Consider the following 16030-nt stretch of genomic DNA (forward strand, 5'->3'; position numbering starts at 1 on the left):
ACTGGGTATCACTCTAGAAAGTTATTAGAAAAAATAAAAATTCTGTGATTAGGAAAAGATAACTGGAAACATATTTTTTTATCTGGTTGAAGTGCGGAGAGACAGAGAACTCCCTATCTGCTGGCGCTGTCCCAATTGTCCACAAAAGCTGGGGCTGTGCCAGGCTGAAACCTGGAGCTAGGAACTCAGTTTGAGTCTCCCACATGGGTGGCGGGGCCCAACTACTTGAGTCTTTGTTGCCTCCCAGGGTGTGCATTAGCAAGAAGCTAGAATCTGAAGTGGAGTTGGGACTTGTACCCTGGGACTCTCACATGGGATGTAGGCATCCTAAATGGCATCTTAAGTGCTGTGCCAACCAAACACCTGCGCCATATTGTCATTTTAAAGCTGTTTTTAAATTTACTCCAGCCAATCAGTTATGGTGGACACTGCCTCCCCTTTTTAAACAGACTCTACAGCATCTGTTCCTCTCTTATGTTGGAAGAATTTCCTGCCTTTGAGACTTGGGGGGTGGCAGAGCCTGCTTGCTGTGTAACTAATTGAAAACTCCCAGATAGTGGCTTTCTCTGTCCCGCCTGCTTGAGGATAGGCATGTCAAATAGATTTGATGACAGATGAACTTTAGACTGTGAGGTGAGTCAGGAACTAGTAAGTAAAAGAAGTGTGGGGCCGGCGCCGTGGCTCAATAGGCTAATCCTCCACCTTGCGGCGCCGGCACACCGGGTTCTAGTCCCGGTAGGGGCGCCGGATTCTGTCCCGGTTGCCCCTCTTCCAGGCCAGCTCTCTGCTATGGCCAGGGAGTGCAGTGGAGGATGGCCCAGGTGCTTGGGCCCTGCACCCCATGGGAGACCAGGAAAAAGCACCTGGATCCTGGCTCCTGCCATCGGATCAGCGCGGTGCGCCGGCTGCAGCGGCGGCCATTGGAGGGTGAACCAACGGCAAAAGGAAGACCTTTCTCTCTCTGTCTCTCTCTCTCACTGTCCACTCTGCCTGTCAAAAATAAAAAAAATAAAAAAAAAAAAAAAAAAAAGAAGTGTGGGATGCAGAGTCCGTTATGTTGGTGGGTAGCAGCAATAGTGACAGTAAACTCTAGTTTTCAGGAATGGTAGCGGCAAGAATGTAGCTAGTGCTCCCGACTGTGTGTTTTGTATGCTGTGGAAGGCTAATGTTGACGAGTTCTATAGTGGCATGCATCTTCACTGGACAGTGTGGACTCTTGTCCTGACTGCATATCTCACTTGCCCCTTTTGTTTCCTAACCTAGTTCTTTGGCTTTCATCGTCTTCCTTTAGGCTACCTAAAGCCAGTCATGGTTATTTTCTGTTACTATTGACAAAGAGCATTGATTGTTCTCTGAATTTTTTTTTTCTATGTCCTTTTTTTCCCGTGTGTTTTCCTGAGGTAAACTTGAGTTCTGTCAGCTCTTAAGTACATCAGCAGTGATTAAGCAAATTGGTTTGTATTACCATTTCAGGTGTGTTACGATTTGGGTGCAGCATACTTCCAGCAAGGCTCCACAAACTCAGCTGTCTATGAAAATGCCAGAGAAAAATTTTTTAGAACAAAAGAACTAATTGCCGAGGTAAATACAACCATGTTAAGTACATAATATTTAGTCCCTTAAAATATCTATGGAAGTTCAAAAAAATACTAAAAGCTGGTTTTAAAGAATCTATTAACCACCTGGAGATAATCCCTTTTAGTATATTTTCTTCCTTTTTTTTTTTCTTTAAATTTTTGTGCAGTTAAGCTCATATATATACTGTTTTGTTTTTTTGCTTAAATTTTTGGATAAGTATATTAAATGTATCATTCGATTAAGTGGCTATACTCTGATATACTTCATTTATGTTCTATTTGAGCACTTAGGTTATTTCATCTTTATTTATTATAAACTTGTAGTATTTATGCCTCCAAGCATAAATTTTTTAAATTTTACATGATTTCAACCCATTATGTCTCACCATCCTATGTATAAGAATCTGTAAAGATGTAAATTGAGCAATAAACATACCACTTAATAGCAACTTTGCAACAAATATTATGTCTGAAATTTTCACAGAATGGAAAATTTTGATATTTATTGCCATTTCAAGTGTTTATGGGCTAATTTTCTAATCACCTTGTTAATGGTTCTTAATTTTATTTATTTATTTATTTATTTAATTTTTGACAGGCAGAGTGGACAGTGAGAGAGAGAGACAGAGAGAAAGGTCTTCCTTTGCCGTTGGTTCACCCTCCAATGGCCGCCGCGGCCAGCGCGCTGCAACCGGCGCACTGCGCTGATCTGATGGCAAGAGCCAGGATCCAGGTGCTTTTCCTGGTCTCCCATGGGGTGCAGGGCCCAAGCACTTGGGCCATCCTCCACTGCACTCTCTGGCCACAGCAGAGAGCTGGCCTGGAAGAGGGGCAACCGGGACAGAATCCGGCGCCCCGACTGGGACTAGAACCCTGTGTGCCGGTGCCGCTAGGCGGAGGATTAGCCTAGTGAGCCGCGGCGCCGGCCCGGTTCTTAATTTTTTTAAAAGCTATATTGTATAGAAAATTGGCTTCTAGGTACATTTCTCTCAGTATTCTAATCAGTAGTAAGTGTCTTAAAATTTTTGTATTTTGCTAATGGGTAAAATATATCTTTTATAAATTTGTTTTTCCTTAACTGCTAATAAGGACAAACCTTTTTATGTGTTTATCATTTGCATTTTTTTCCATTCAGGCTACTGAATTTCAAAGTGTATAACTAGGTTTTTACGTGCCTGGAAAACTTCCTGTTTCAATCTCATTTCTTTAATAGAAACATTGATTTAAATGCCCAACAGGTTTAATTCAGATCTATTTTTTTTTTTTTAGATTTATTTTTATTTATTTGAAAGAGGGAGAGAGAGTGAAAGGTCAATCTTCCATCTGCTGGTTCACTTTCCAAATGGCCACAATGGCCAGGGCTGGGCCAGGCCCAAAGCCAGGAGCCAAGAACCTCCTCCAGATCTCCCTCATGGAGACCATTTTCTGCTGCTTTCCCAAGTGTATTAGCAGGGACCTGGATCAGAAGTAGAGAAGCCAGAACTCAAACCAGCACTCATGTGAGATGGCAGCAATGCAGATAGCAGCTTAATCTTTTATGCCATGTTACTGACCCCAGTTTAGATCTATTCTAGACCCATTATGAATTCCCATCTTGGGGACTGCATTGTTTAACAGGTTAAGCTGCCTATTGTAATGCTGGCCTTCCAAAAGAGTGTGAGTTGAGTCCCTGCTGCTCCACTTCTGCTCCAGCTCCCTGCTAATAATGCCTGGGGAAGCAGTGGCAACCAGGAGCTGAGTGTTTGGACTCCAGCCATTGGGGCTATTAGGGGAGTGAACCTCTAGATGGATGGGAGATCATTTCTCTGTCTTTCCCTCTTCTTCTCTGGCTCTGCCTTTCAAATAAATAAATCTTAAAAAAAAATACCTAATACCTTTTTTATTTTGAGGAACTCATCAGATTTATAATGTTATAGCATTTCAAGTATAATAACTCAAAATTCACTATTTTTCAAAATGTGTCTTTCTGTGAAAAATTTTATGTTTTAGTAGAAGGGTTTTTATTCTTTCCATTTGAACTATGATTATTTTATTTTTATTGCCTTTAAATATCTACTTGACACATATATTTTAAAATGTTTAAGCTTGATTTTAATATTGTTCACTCATTGTTAATGTCTAACTTGTCATACCTGCTTTGAATGATATTAATGTCCACCTTTTGTTTGTTGGCCTGAAAATTCAGAACTAGAGATTGGCTAATGTTTTTTGTAAAGGGCCACATGGTAAATATTTTAAGCTTTGTGAGCAAAATTTGTCATCTTTTGCTTATTATTTTTCTCTTTCCTTTCACAACTCTTCAAATCCATTTGCATTGCTTAGGTGTTGCTGTTAGCTCAGATGATGAACAACAACAGACTGGGGCCCAATTTCAGTTGTAAGCAATAGTTTGCTGACTCCTTCTGTGACCTTTAACTTTTTCATTTTTTTAGCTCTCCAGCTTGGAATTTATTGCTATTAAAATGCACTGTGAGGGTGCTGGACTATAGTATATATTACATTAATGGATAATGATATATACCTCTTACTTTACAGATAGGTTCATTGTCTCTTCATTGTACCATAGATGAGAAGCGGTTAGCTGGCTATTGTCAAGCATGTGATGTTCTTGTACCTTCTTCTGATAGTACATCTCAACAGTTGACTCCATATAGTCAAGTCCATATTTGTTTGAGATCTGGCAGCTATCAGGTAAGATACATGATAAGATGTAATTGTGGGGACTGGTGTTGTGACATAGTGAGTAAAGCCACTGCTGCAGTGCAGCATACCACATAGGCTCTTTTTTTTTTTTTTGACAGGCGGAGTGGACAGTGAGAGAGAGAGAGAGATAGAGAGAAAGGTCTTCCTTTGCCGTTGGTTCACCCTCTAATGGCCGCCATGGCCGGCGTGCTGTGGCCGGCACACCGCGCTGATCTGAAGGCAGGAGCCAGGTGCTTCTCCTGGTCTCCCCTGGGGTGCAGGGCCCAAGCACTTGTGCCATCCTCCACTGCCCTCCCGGGCCATAGCAGAGAGCTGGCCTGGAAGAGGGGCAACCGGGACAGAATCTGGCACCCTGACTGGGGCTAGAACCTGGTGTGCCGGTGCCACAGGTGGAGGATTAGCCTAGTGAGCTGCAGCGCCAGCCACCACATGGGCTTTTGTTACCTACTTGGGAGACCTGGGAGAAACTCCTGGCTCCTAGTTTCTTGCTGGCCTAACTCCAGCTGTTGCAGCCATGTAAGGTGTATACCAGAGGGTGGAAGATCTGTCTCTGTCTCTCCTGTTTCCTCTTTCTCTCTTAAGTGCCTGCCTTCCTTTCTTTCTTTTTTAATTTATTTATTTGAAAGTCAGAGTTACAGAGAGAAGGAGAGGAAGAGAGAAGTCTTCCATCCACTGGTTCATTCCCCCAGGCTGGAGCTGTGCTGATCCAAAGCCAGGAGCCAGAAGCTTCTTCTGGGTCTCTTATGCAGGTGCAGGGGCCTAAGGACTTGGGCCACCTTGTACTGCTTTCCCAGGCCACAGCGAGAGCTGGATTGGAAGTGGAGTAGCTGGGACTCAAACCGGCGCCTGTATAGGATGCCAGCACTGCAGGCGGTGGCTTTACCCACTATGCCACAGCGCCAGCCCCTCTTAAGTGCTTTTGAAATAAATTTTTTTTTAAGATTTATTTATTTGAAAGAGAGAGGGGAAGAGACAGAGAGGGAAGTCTTCTAACCGCTGGTTCACTCCTCAGATGGCCACAACAGCCGGAGCTGAGCTGATCTGAAGCCAGGAGCCAGGAGCTTCTTCCAGGTCTCCCACATGAGTGCAGGAGCCCAAGCACTTGGGCCATCTTCTACTGCTTTCCCAGGTCATAGCAGAGAGCTGGATTGGAAGAGGAGCAGCCGGGACTAGAATCGGCGCCTGTATGGGATGCTTCTGCTTCAGGCCAGGGCTTTAACCCGCTGTGCCATAGTGCTGGCCCATAAATAAATCTTTAAAAAAGAAAAAAAGTGCTGGTTGCTTGTATAGTGGCATAGCCAGTAAAGCTGCTGTCTGCAATGCTGGCATTCCATATGGGTGCTGGTTTGAGTCCAGGCTACTCCATTTCTGATTTCTGATCCAGCTCCCGGCTCATGCCCTGGGAAAAGCAGTGGAAGGTGGCCCAAGTATTTGAACCTCTGCCACCCACATGGGAAACCTGAAAGAAAGCTTTGGCCTGGCCCACCACTGGCTGTTATGGCCATCTGGAGAGTGAACTAGTGGATGGAAGACTTCTCTTTCTGTCGCTGTCGCTGTCTCTCTGTAGCTCTGACTTTCAAATAACTAAACAAATATTTAATAAAAAAATGATGTAATTGTGTGGGCTGGTGGTGTGGTCTAGCAGGTAAAGCAGCTGCCTGTGACAACAGCATCCTGTATGGGCACCGATTTGCATCCTGAGTGCTCTACTTCTGTTCCAGCTCCCTGCTAGTGCAGTGGAAGATGGCCCAAGTGGTTGGGTCTCTGCCACTATGTGAGAGACTAAGATGAATTCAGCTCCTGGCTTTGGCTTGGCCTAGCCCTGGCCATTGTGACCATCTGGAGAGTGAACCAGTAGATGGCAGATAGCTCTTTTCTGTTTTTCCCTCTCTCTTTGTAACTTTTTTAAATAATTTTTTTTTTAAAACATTGGGTTGCTAAGAAGGGATAGTGGAATTTATTACTATAGCTATGTTTGCAGGAATATCTTAGAAATTATATTCAGCCTTTTCTAAAAAATTTATTTTTTATAAGGCTGCCAGGTCGATGGGCACCCCTCTTTTTTTTTTTTTAAAGATTTATTTATTTGAAAGGCAAAGTTACAAAGAGGCAGAGAAAGAGAGGGGTCCTCCATCTTCTGGTTCACTCCCTAGATGGCCGTAATGGCTGTAGCTGCGCTGATCAGAAGCCAGGTGCTTCTTCTGGGTCTCCCATGTGGGTGCAGGGACCCAAGGACTTGGGCCATCTTCTACTGCTTTTCCAGGCCATAGCAGAGAGCTGGATCGAAAGTGGAGCAGTTGGGTCTTGAACTGGTTCCCATATGGAATGCCGGCACTGTAAGCAGTGGCTTTACCCGCTGTGCCACAGTGCTGCCTTGTATTCAGCCTTTTACTTAAATAGGATTCTCTATTCGAACTGCAGGGATTTTTTGGTGGTTGTTTTAGCTGATGAAGCAATAGCTGAACAGCTATAGCAGATGTGTTTTCTTACATTTGGAGAGTAGCTGACTTGCTTCTGTGGACCCCTACATTGCTTGTATTTTGCTATGTAGGTGAAATGTGATGGTTCTGTAGTTTTGAAACCACTTTTTGTCACTTCTTTAGAGTTAACCTCAGATTAGCTTTAACTGCAGAAATCCTCCGCCTTCTCTCACTATCACCTCTTTTTTTTTTTTTTTTTTTTTTTAAGATTTAGTTATTTTATTTGAAAGAGTTACACAGAGAAAGGAGGAGAGGCAGAGAGAGAGAGAGAGAGGTCTTGCATCTGATAGTTCACTCCGCAGTTGGCCACAACGGCCAGAGCTGTGCTGATCTGAAGCCAGGAACCAGGAGCTTCTTCCAGGTCTCCCACGTAACACCTCTTCTTTCTGTCCTCTTTCACTCCAAGATAAAGAGCTGAGAAGTCTGTGTAATGATGTGCATATTTTCTGTAGTTCATTAAATATATTTTAAACCACTTATATTTTCTAGAATTGTTTTTTCACATTTTTTTATTTGAATTATTTTTAAAAGCTTGTTTTATGAACCAAGTTTAAAGGGAATGAAAGAGGCTGGCTTTAGGGCATACGGAGTTAAGCTGCTGTGAAGCTGGCATCCCATATGGTTGTTGGTTCAAATCCCAGCTGCTCCAATTCTGATCCAGCTCCCTGCTAATGCACCTGGGAAAGCAACAGAAGATGACCCCAGTCCTTGGGCCCCTGCTAATCATGTTGGAGACCTGGAGGAAGCTCCTGGCTCCTGACTTCTGCATGACCCAGCCCTGGCTCTTGTAGCCATTTGGGGAGGGAACCAGTGGATGGAAGATCTTTTTCTCCTTTCCTTTTCTCTCTCTTTGTAAGTCTACCTTTAAAATATAGCTGACTTGTCTATTATTGACTAATTTTTTTCCTTGACTCTCATTTTGGTCCATGATTTTCAATTTTTAATAAAAGAGGGGTATTTTTACCTTTAATGTAATTTTAGGATTTTAGAAACAGTCTTACCAGTGAGGTGTTTTTATGTTTTTCTTCAACTTGTATTTTCCATTATAAAAAGACTTTTAAAGTAAAGAAACTTTGCCAAGATTTTTGAGCTGGATGTAATTTTTTGTATATGTTCTAGGAAGTAATCCAGATTTTCATTGAAGATAACTTACTCTTCAGTTTACCTGTCCAGTTCCGGCAATCAGTACTAAGAGAACTCTTTCAGAAAGCTCAACAAGGGTAAGAAAATTGAAAGTTAATTTTTGATTTTTGAATAAAAGATTATGTGCATTGTGACACCTAAAACACCTCCAAATTACCTTTGAGCCTGTGACATTGCTCTGAATTATTTTAATACAAGGGAATGAACATAGCCAGTGGAGCAGGAGCAGTGCTGAGATTTCTTCATCTAGTCTGTTTTACTGTTTATTTACTAAAAGATTTATTTAGTTGAAAGTCAGAATGTGACACATATACACAGAGAGGGAGAGACAGTGGGAGAGATTTTCCAGCTGCTGGTTTACTCCTCAAATGGCCACAACAGCCAGGTTTAGGCCTGGCTGAAGCCAGGAGCCTGGGACTCCATTCAGGTCTCCTGTGTGGGTGGCAGAGCCCCAGGCACATGGGCTGTCTTCTGCATTATCCAGAAGCTGGATCAGGGGCTGGCACTTGGTGTAGCAGGTAAAGCTACCGCTTGCAGTGTCAGCATCCCATGTTGGCACTGGTTCGAGTCCCATCTGCTTCATTTCTGATCCAGCTCTCTGCTATGGTCTGGGAAAGCAGTAGAAGATGGCCCAAGTGCTTGGGGCCCCTGCACCAGAGTGGGAGACCTGGAAGAAGCTCCAGGCTCCTGGCTTCGGATTGGTCCAGCTCTAGCTCTTGCGGCCATTGGGGAGTGAACCAGTAGTTGGAAGACCTCTCTGTCTCTCACTGCCTCTGCCTCTCTTTAACTCTGTGTTGCAAATAAGTAAATCTTAAAAAAAAAAAGCTGGATCAGAATCGGAGCAGTCAGGACTTGATGCTGCTAAATGCCCCATATTGCTGACTCCTCATCTATCCTGTTCTAAAAGTGCTTGGAGGAAAAAATTTATACATAGAATTCAGTTCTGTTGTCTAATCTGTAGATTGTCTTGATAACTCAATTTGTTCTGCTTTTTCCTTTTTTAGGATATTTACAAGTATGCTTAAACATTCTAAGATCTTACCACTCAGGAGTAAATGAGTAATTCTTATGAGTGATGTTTTATAATGTATGCCTTTCTTTTATAATGAAAATAACATTAGTGGATTTATTTTTTTATTCTACAGAAATGAAGCTCTAGATGAAATCTGTTTTAAAATCTGTGCTTGCAATACAGTCCGTGACATACTGGAAGGTAGAGCAGTTAGTGTTCAGTTTAACCAGCTGTTTCTTAGGCCTAATAAGGAGAAAATAGACTTTCTTCTTGAGGTAAGACATTTTTTTACCCCATTTGATTGGTAGTTTTGCTTTAAGCTTACCAGTGACTCTCCTGGTTGCCAAATTCAGTGCCTCTTCTGTCCCATCTGACTTGCCTCTCTGTAGCTTGTGTCAAGACTATTGACCCATTGTTCTGCCTTGTCCTCTGTTCTTCTCTAGTTTTCTTTCTTTATGTTTTTTGTTAGTCTTTTTGACTAAGGAATCCATCTCCTTAGTCCTTCATTGACTTTTCTTTTGCTGTCCCTTTAGTGTTGTTGTTTATAGAATTTTGTCCTTGCCTCACTCAAATAATTTTTTATTCTCATCCAAAGCTTCAATCTGTGCAATCATCTGTCTACTAAAAACCTCTAACTTCTCATGTGAGCTGCAGAGTCTGTTTATGCTGTATCTTTCTGCCTCTTTCTTAAGTTGTAGTGAAAAGACATTTAAGAGTACGTAAAACACAATACTACTTAGCTGCAGAAATAGTTCATTGCTTCCACTGAGATGCTTTTCTTATATTCCTTACCAAATCCTTCTGATTCTCCTTTAGATAACTACTACTTCCCTGTCTTGTGATAGTCATTTTGTTGCTTTTCATTTGTTCTTTTTAAAGATTTTTTTTCACTTCTTTGAAGGGCAGTTAGGGAGAGATAGATCTTCCATCTGCTGGTTCACTCCCTAAATGGCCTCAATGGCTGGGGTTGGGTCAGGCCAAAGCTAGAAGCTTTCTCCATGTCTCCCATGTGGGGTGCAGGTGCCCAAGGACTTGGGCCATCATCCTCTGCTGCTTTCCCAGGCACATTATCAGGGAGCAGGATTGGAAGTGGAGCTGCCAGGACTGTAACTGGCACCCACATGGGATACCAGCACTGTAGGCAGTGGCTTAACCTACTGTGCCACAATACTGGCCCCTTATTGCTTTTCTTTGTAATTGTAGCATCTTGTTATATATCCTTAAAGAGTACTCTTTAATTTTCTTATTTTAAACATTGTGTAATTTGATCATGTAGGGGCCAGCGCTGGGTGTGGTAGGGTAACCATCTGCCTGCGGCGCCAGCATGCTTTATGAATGCTGGTTTGAGTTCTGGCTGCTTTACTTCCAATCCAGTTCTCTGCTATGGCCTGGGAAAGCAGTGGAAGATGGTCCAAGTGCTTGGACCCCTGCACTCATGTGGGACACTGGGAAGAAGCTCCTGGCTCCTAGCTTTGGATTGGCCCAGCTCCGGCCATTGCGGGGATTTGGGGAGTGAACCAGCAGATGGAAGATGTCTTTTTCTGTCTCTCCCCCTCTCTCTCTGTAACACTCCTCTCAAGTAAATAAATAAGGTATTAAAAAACAAACAATCATATAATTTGTATTTTTCTTTCATTAAACATTTTGGAACGTATTCAAATTGTTGTGTATATAGTTTGTTTTTGTTGCTGTAGGTGTTAAAACACCATATGGACCATGCCATTCATCTATTTTTATTACTTGCAATTTTTTTTTTGTTACTTTGGATGTTATGCTACTTGGAACATACTTATACATATACCTAGGTGCATGCTGTGGAAATTTATCTCTGTTATATATGTAGGGAAAGTATATCCACTACTTAATAATCAGAGTGGTTTGTACCACCAGCTTGCTTGAGCGTTTTGTTAGTATCCTTACCAAAACTTGATATAGTCAAACTTGACTGTGAGGTGGTTGTATAATGGTTTTTCACTGAGGTTTTAATTTCAATTTTCTTTATGATGAAAGGTTATAAGCGTATCATTTATTTCTTGCTTATAGAGATTTCATCTTTTGAGGTACCTGTCCTAAATATTCTTTCTCATTTAAAAAAAAAAGTTTTTATTTATTTTTTAGAGACTGAGAGACAGAAACAGAGGGAAAGAGCTGTGATCCGCAGATTCATTCTCCAAATGCCTGCAATAGCTGGGTAGAGGGGGACCAAAGTCGGGAGCATGAAACTAATTCCAGGATTCCCATATGGGTGGCCAGAGACTAGTAACTTCAGTCCTCACTACAATCTCAGAAGAACTGCATTAGCCAGAAGCTGGAGTCAGCAGCTAGAGCTGGTTGTCAAACCCAGGCACTCCAGTATGGGATGTGGGTATCTTAACTGCCAAGCAAAACACTCACCTCAGTTATGCCTCTTTTTTTCTCTTAGATTATCTTTTAAAATTTTAGGGGAATTTTTTTGATAGTTTTATATATCCTATCCTTTGCCAGTTTTAAATATTATGAATACTTTCTATGAGTTTGACTTCTTTTGATTTTCTTTATATTGTTTAAAAGTCTCTTTTTCTTTCATCTTTATTTTCATCTACTTGAAAACCAGATGGGGGGGGGGGGAGAAATCACGCATCTACTGATTCACTCCCCAAATGCTCACAACTGCTACAGCTGGGCTAGGCTGAAGACAGGAACTGGGAACTCCTTCTGGGTCTCCCATGCAGGTAGCAGGTACTCAATGACTTGTGCTCTATCACCTGCTGTCTCCCAGGGTGTGCATTAGCAGGAAGCTGGAACTGGGAGCAGATCTGGGACCTCCAATGTGGGTGTCTCAAGCAGTGTCTTAACTGCTAGGGCAAATGTCAACCTCTGCCAGTGATTTTTTTTTTTTTTAAGATTTTTATTTATTTATTTGACAGGTAGAGTTAGACAGAGAGACAGAGAGAAAGGTCTTCCTTCTGTTGGTTTACCACCCAAATGGCTGCCATGGCTGGCGCTGTGCCAATCCAAAGCCAGGAGCCAGGTGCCTCTTCCTGGTCTCCCATGCGGGCACAAGGACCGAAGCACTTGGGCCATTCTCCACTGCCCTTCCACAGCGGAGAGCTGGACTGGAAGAGGAGCAACCAGGACTGGAACCCGGCGCCCATATAGGATGCCGGCACCGTAGGCGGATTAACCAAGTGAACCACGTTGCCAGCCCCCGAGATTTATTTATTTAAAAGTCAGAATTAGAGAGTGAGAGATCTTCCATATGCTGGTTCACTCCCTAAATGGCCACAATGGCCAGAGGTCAACCAGGCTGGAGCCAGGAGCTTCATCAGAGTCTCCCACACTTGGGCTAACTTCTGTTGCTTTCCCAGGTGCATTAGCAGAGAGCTGGATTGGAAGTGGAGCAGCCAGGACTTGAACCATTGCCCATATGGGATGCCATTGCCACAGTTAGCATCTTTACCAGCTGTGAGAACAAGCTCCCATCTGTTGGTTCACTTCCCAAATGCCCGTAGTGGCTGGGGCTGAGCCTGGGACCAAGGCTGAAGCTGGGAACCCAACTATTTGAGTCATCTCCTGCTGTCTCCCAGGTCTTTTATGACTGACTTTCACTTAGCATAATTTTTTTTTTTTTTTTTTGACAGGCAGAGTGGATAGTGAGAGAGAGACAGAGAGAAAGGTCTTCCTTTGCCGTTGGTTCACCCTCCAATGGCCGCCACAGCTGGTGCGCTGCGGCCGGCGCTCCGCGCTGATCTGAAGCCAGGAGCCAGGTGCTTCTGGTCTCCCCTGGGGTGCAGGGCCCAAGCACTTGGTCCATCCTCCACTGTACTCCCTGGCCACAGCAGAGAGCTGGCCTGGAAGAGGGGCAACTGGCAACCGGGAAAGAATCCGGCGCCCCGACCGGGACTAAAACCCGGTATGCCGGCGCCGCTAGGTGGAGGATTAGCCCATTGAGCCGCGGCGCTGGCCAGCATAATGGTTTTTTTTTTTTTTTTTTTTAATTTTTTGACGGGCAGAGTGGACAGTGAGAGAGAGAGACAGAGAGAAAGGTCTTCCTTTGCCGTTGGTTCACCCTCCAATGGCCGCCTTGGCCAGCGCGCTGCGGCCGGCACACCGCGCTGATCCGATGGCAGGAGCCAGGAGCCAGGTGCTTTTCCTGGTCTCCCATGGGGTGCAGGGCCCAAGCACCTGGGCCATCCTCCACTGCCCTCCCTGGCCACAGCACAGAGCTGGCCTGGAAGAGGGGCAACCGGGACAGAATCCGGCGCCCCAACCGGGACTAGAACCCGGTGTGCTGGCGCCGCTAGGCGGAGGATTAGCCTAGTGAGCCATGGCGCCGGCCAGCATAATGTTTTTGAGGTTCCTGTTGTAGCGTATATCAGTACTTCATTTCTTTTTATGGCTGAGTAATCAGTGGATGAACTTCTGGTTAATTAGTTAATAACAATGCTGCTATGAAATTCTGTATTTTTGAGTGTAAAAATAGAGAACAGTTACCAATTTTTTGAGGTTAGAGACTTTCCCACTGTATTTTATTTTGATTTCTTAAAAATACATGTGGAGGGGCCAGTGCTGTGGCACACTAGGTTAATTCTCCGCCTGCAGCGCTAGCATCCCATATGGGTGCCAGGTTCTAGTCCCGGTGGCTCCTCTTCCAGTCCAGCTCTCTGCTGTGGCCCGGGAGGGCAGTGGAGGATGGCCCAGGTGCTTGGGCCCCTGCACCCGAATGGGAGACCAGGAAGAAGCTCCTGGCCTTGGATTGGCACAGCGCCGGCCATAGCGGCCGTTCGGGGAGTGAACCAACAGAAGGAAGACCTTTCTCTCTGTCTCTCTCTCTCACTGTCTGTAGCTCTGTCAAATAAATAAATAAATCTTAAAAAAAAAAAACACATGTGGATGCATACTAATCTAATGAGTATATTTAGAATAATAAGAAAATACTATTTATAGCTAACTCATATTCCTGTAACTTGTTTCTATTATTATTTGTTTTCATTGATTGCTTTTTATACCTTGGTTACCTTCTTAACTGTTGGTTCTAGATTCATTAGATTTCATTGATCACTTTTAAGCTAATGTTTCTAGCAGAACCTGCTGGAAATTTATCACTCCATGTATCTTTGCACCATACTTTATAAATTCTGAGAGACCTTTATAGTGTGCTGAATATACATATATATATATATATATATTTACTACATATGAATACCTGCAGTTATTAAAATGGTTGCCTTCTTAGCGGCGCCGGCACACCAGGTTCTAGTCCCGGTTGGGGCGCCGGATTCTGTCCCGGTTGCCCCTCTTCCAGGCCAGCTCTCTGCTGTGGCCAGGGAGTGCAGTGGAGGATGGCCCAGGTGCTTGGGCCCTGCACCCCATGGGAGACCAGGAAAAGCACCTGGCTCCTGGCTCCTGCCATCGGATCAGCGCGGTGCGCCGGCCGCAGCGCGCTGGCCGCGGCGGCCATTGGAGGGTGAACCAACAGCAAAGGAAGACCTTTCTCTCTGTCTCTCTCTCTCACTGTCCACTCTGCCTGTCAAAAAAATAAAAAAAAAAAAAAAAAAAGAAATAAAATGGTTGCCTTCTGTGGTTGGCACTGTGGTGTAGTGGGTTAAGACTCTGCCTGTGGTGCTGGCATCCCATATGGGTACTGAGTCAAGTCTAAGCTCCTCTACTTTCAATCCAGCTCTCTGCTAATGTCCTGGGAAAGCAGTAGAAGATGACCCAATTGCTTGGGCCCCTGCATTCACGTAGGAGACCCAGAAGAAACTTCTGGCTTCGGATCAGCCCAGCTCCAGCCATTGCAGTCATTTGGGGAGTGAACCAGCTGATGGAAGACCTCTCTTACTGTCTCTCCTCTCTTTGTAACTCTGCCTCTCCAATAAATAAATAAATCTTTTTTTTTTTAAAGGTCACATGTCTACCCTCCCCCCACACAAAGGATTACTGTTTCCTACTTTCATCTCTTAAATTACTTAACCAAAGGAACTGGAATTGTGGTATAGCAGTTTTAGCCTCCACTTGTGATGCTGACATCCCATATGAGTGCTGGTTCAAGCCCCTGCTGCTCCACTTCTGATCTAGCTCCCTGCTAATGTGCCCGGGAAAACAGCAGAAGATGGCCCAAGTAATTGGCCCCTGTTCCCATGTGGGAGGCCCCAAAGGAGCTCTGGTCTACTGGCTTTGGTCTGGCCCAGCCCCAGCTGTGTGACCATTTGGGGAATGAACCAGTAGATAGAAGATCTCTCTCACTCTGTCTTTTCTCCTCTGTCTTTCAAAAAAATAAATGAAAAATTAATATAAAACTTAGCCAAATCTGTAGTTGGTACATGGGATTAAAACTGGAAACTTCGGTTTTCAGATTTAAACTTTTCAAACTGTAATCCACATTAAAAAAATCCATATTCAACTGAAATTACTCAAATTCCTAGGTATGTTCAAGATCAATAAATTTAGAAAAAGCTTCAGATTCATTGAAAGGAAACATGGCTGCATTTCTAAAGTAAGTCCTCTTTTTTCCTTAAAACTTTGAAATTAGTCCTGTGATAAGAGTATCTCATTACTTTTTGCATTTGTCCTGCATATCTTATACCAAATAATAACTTGTATGTGAGAACCAATGAAGGTTATGTTCAAATTTCTGGAGCCTCTTGAAACTTTAGGGTTATATAGATACTTTTTTGTATGTTTTAGGGTTGATAACACAATTTTATAAAGGGTCAAAAGTAAATTTTAAAATATTTCAAAATACTATTGTGCAGTTTATGAAGTGGTGGCTTTTTAAGTGGTTGTTAATGAATACTGGTTGATGTGATTGTTTCTCCCAAACTAAATTATACACTTTTTTGTTTTATAATATTTCTTACTGATCTAGGAATGTGTGTCTGGGGTTGGAAGATCTGCAGTATGTTTTCATGATTTCTTCACATGAGCTTTTCATTACATTGTTGAAAGATGAAGAACGAAAGCTACTTGTTGATCAGATGAGGAAGCGATCCCCTAGAGTAAATCTGTGCATTAAACCTGTAACTTCATTTTATGATATCCCAGGTTAGCTCTCCAGTCTGCCAGCTAAAATGTTGGCACATTTTGCCCCTTCTTTCAAATTAGCATTGAAGTATATTTGAAGATTCCCTCTTATT

General features: G+C 43.3%; 1 protein-coding gene across 3 annotated transcripts in view; it reads left to right on the forward strand.

Annotated features, from left to right (window-relative positions):
- INTS8 (integrator complex subunit 8) overlaps positions 1 to 16030 on the forward strand; it is a 71601-nt gene that overhangs the window by 13391 nt on the left and 42180 nt on the right. For 2 of the 3 annotated variants that reach the window (XM_089335545.1, XM_002710696.6), the window contains exons 7-12: positions 1474 to 1581; positions 4113 to 4268; positions 7880 to 7980; positions 9049 to 9190; positions 15320 to 15390; positions 15763 to 15938. In XM_089335545.1, coding sequence (XP_089191671.1) covers positions 1474 to 1581; positions 4113 to 4268; positions 7880 to 7980; positions 9049 to 9190; positions 15320 to 15390; positions 15763 to 15938 — 754 coding nt within the window. The remainder of the gene's footprint in view (positions 1 to 1473; positions 1582 to 4112; positions 4269 to 7879; positions 7981 to 9048; positions 9191 to 15319; positions 15391 to 15762; positions 15939 to 16030) is intronic. The other variant, XM_089335546.1, reaches the window with a different exon arrangement.

This window comes from Oryctolagus cuniculus, chromosome 6 (genome assembly GCF_051225735.1).
Source record: "Oryctolagus cuniculus isolate XC-2025 breed Fujian yellow rabbit chromosome 6, ASM5122573v1, whole genome shotgun sequence".
NCBI lineage: Eukaryota > Metazoa > Chordata > Mammalia > Lagomorpha > Leporidae > Oryctolagus > Oryctolagus cuniculus.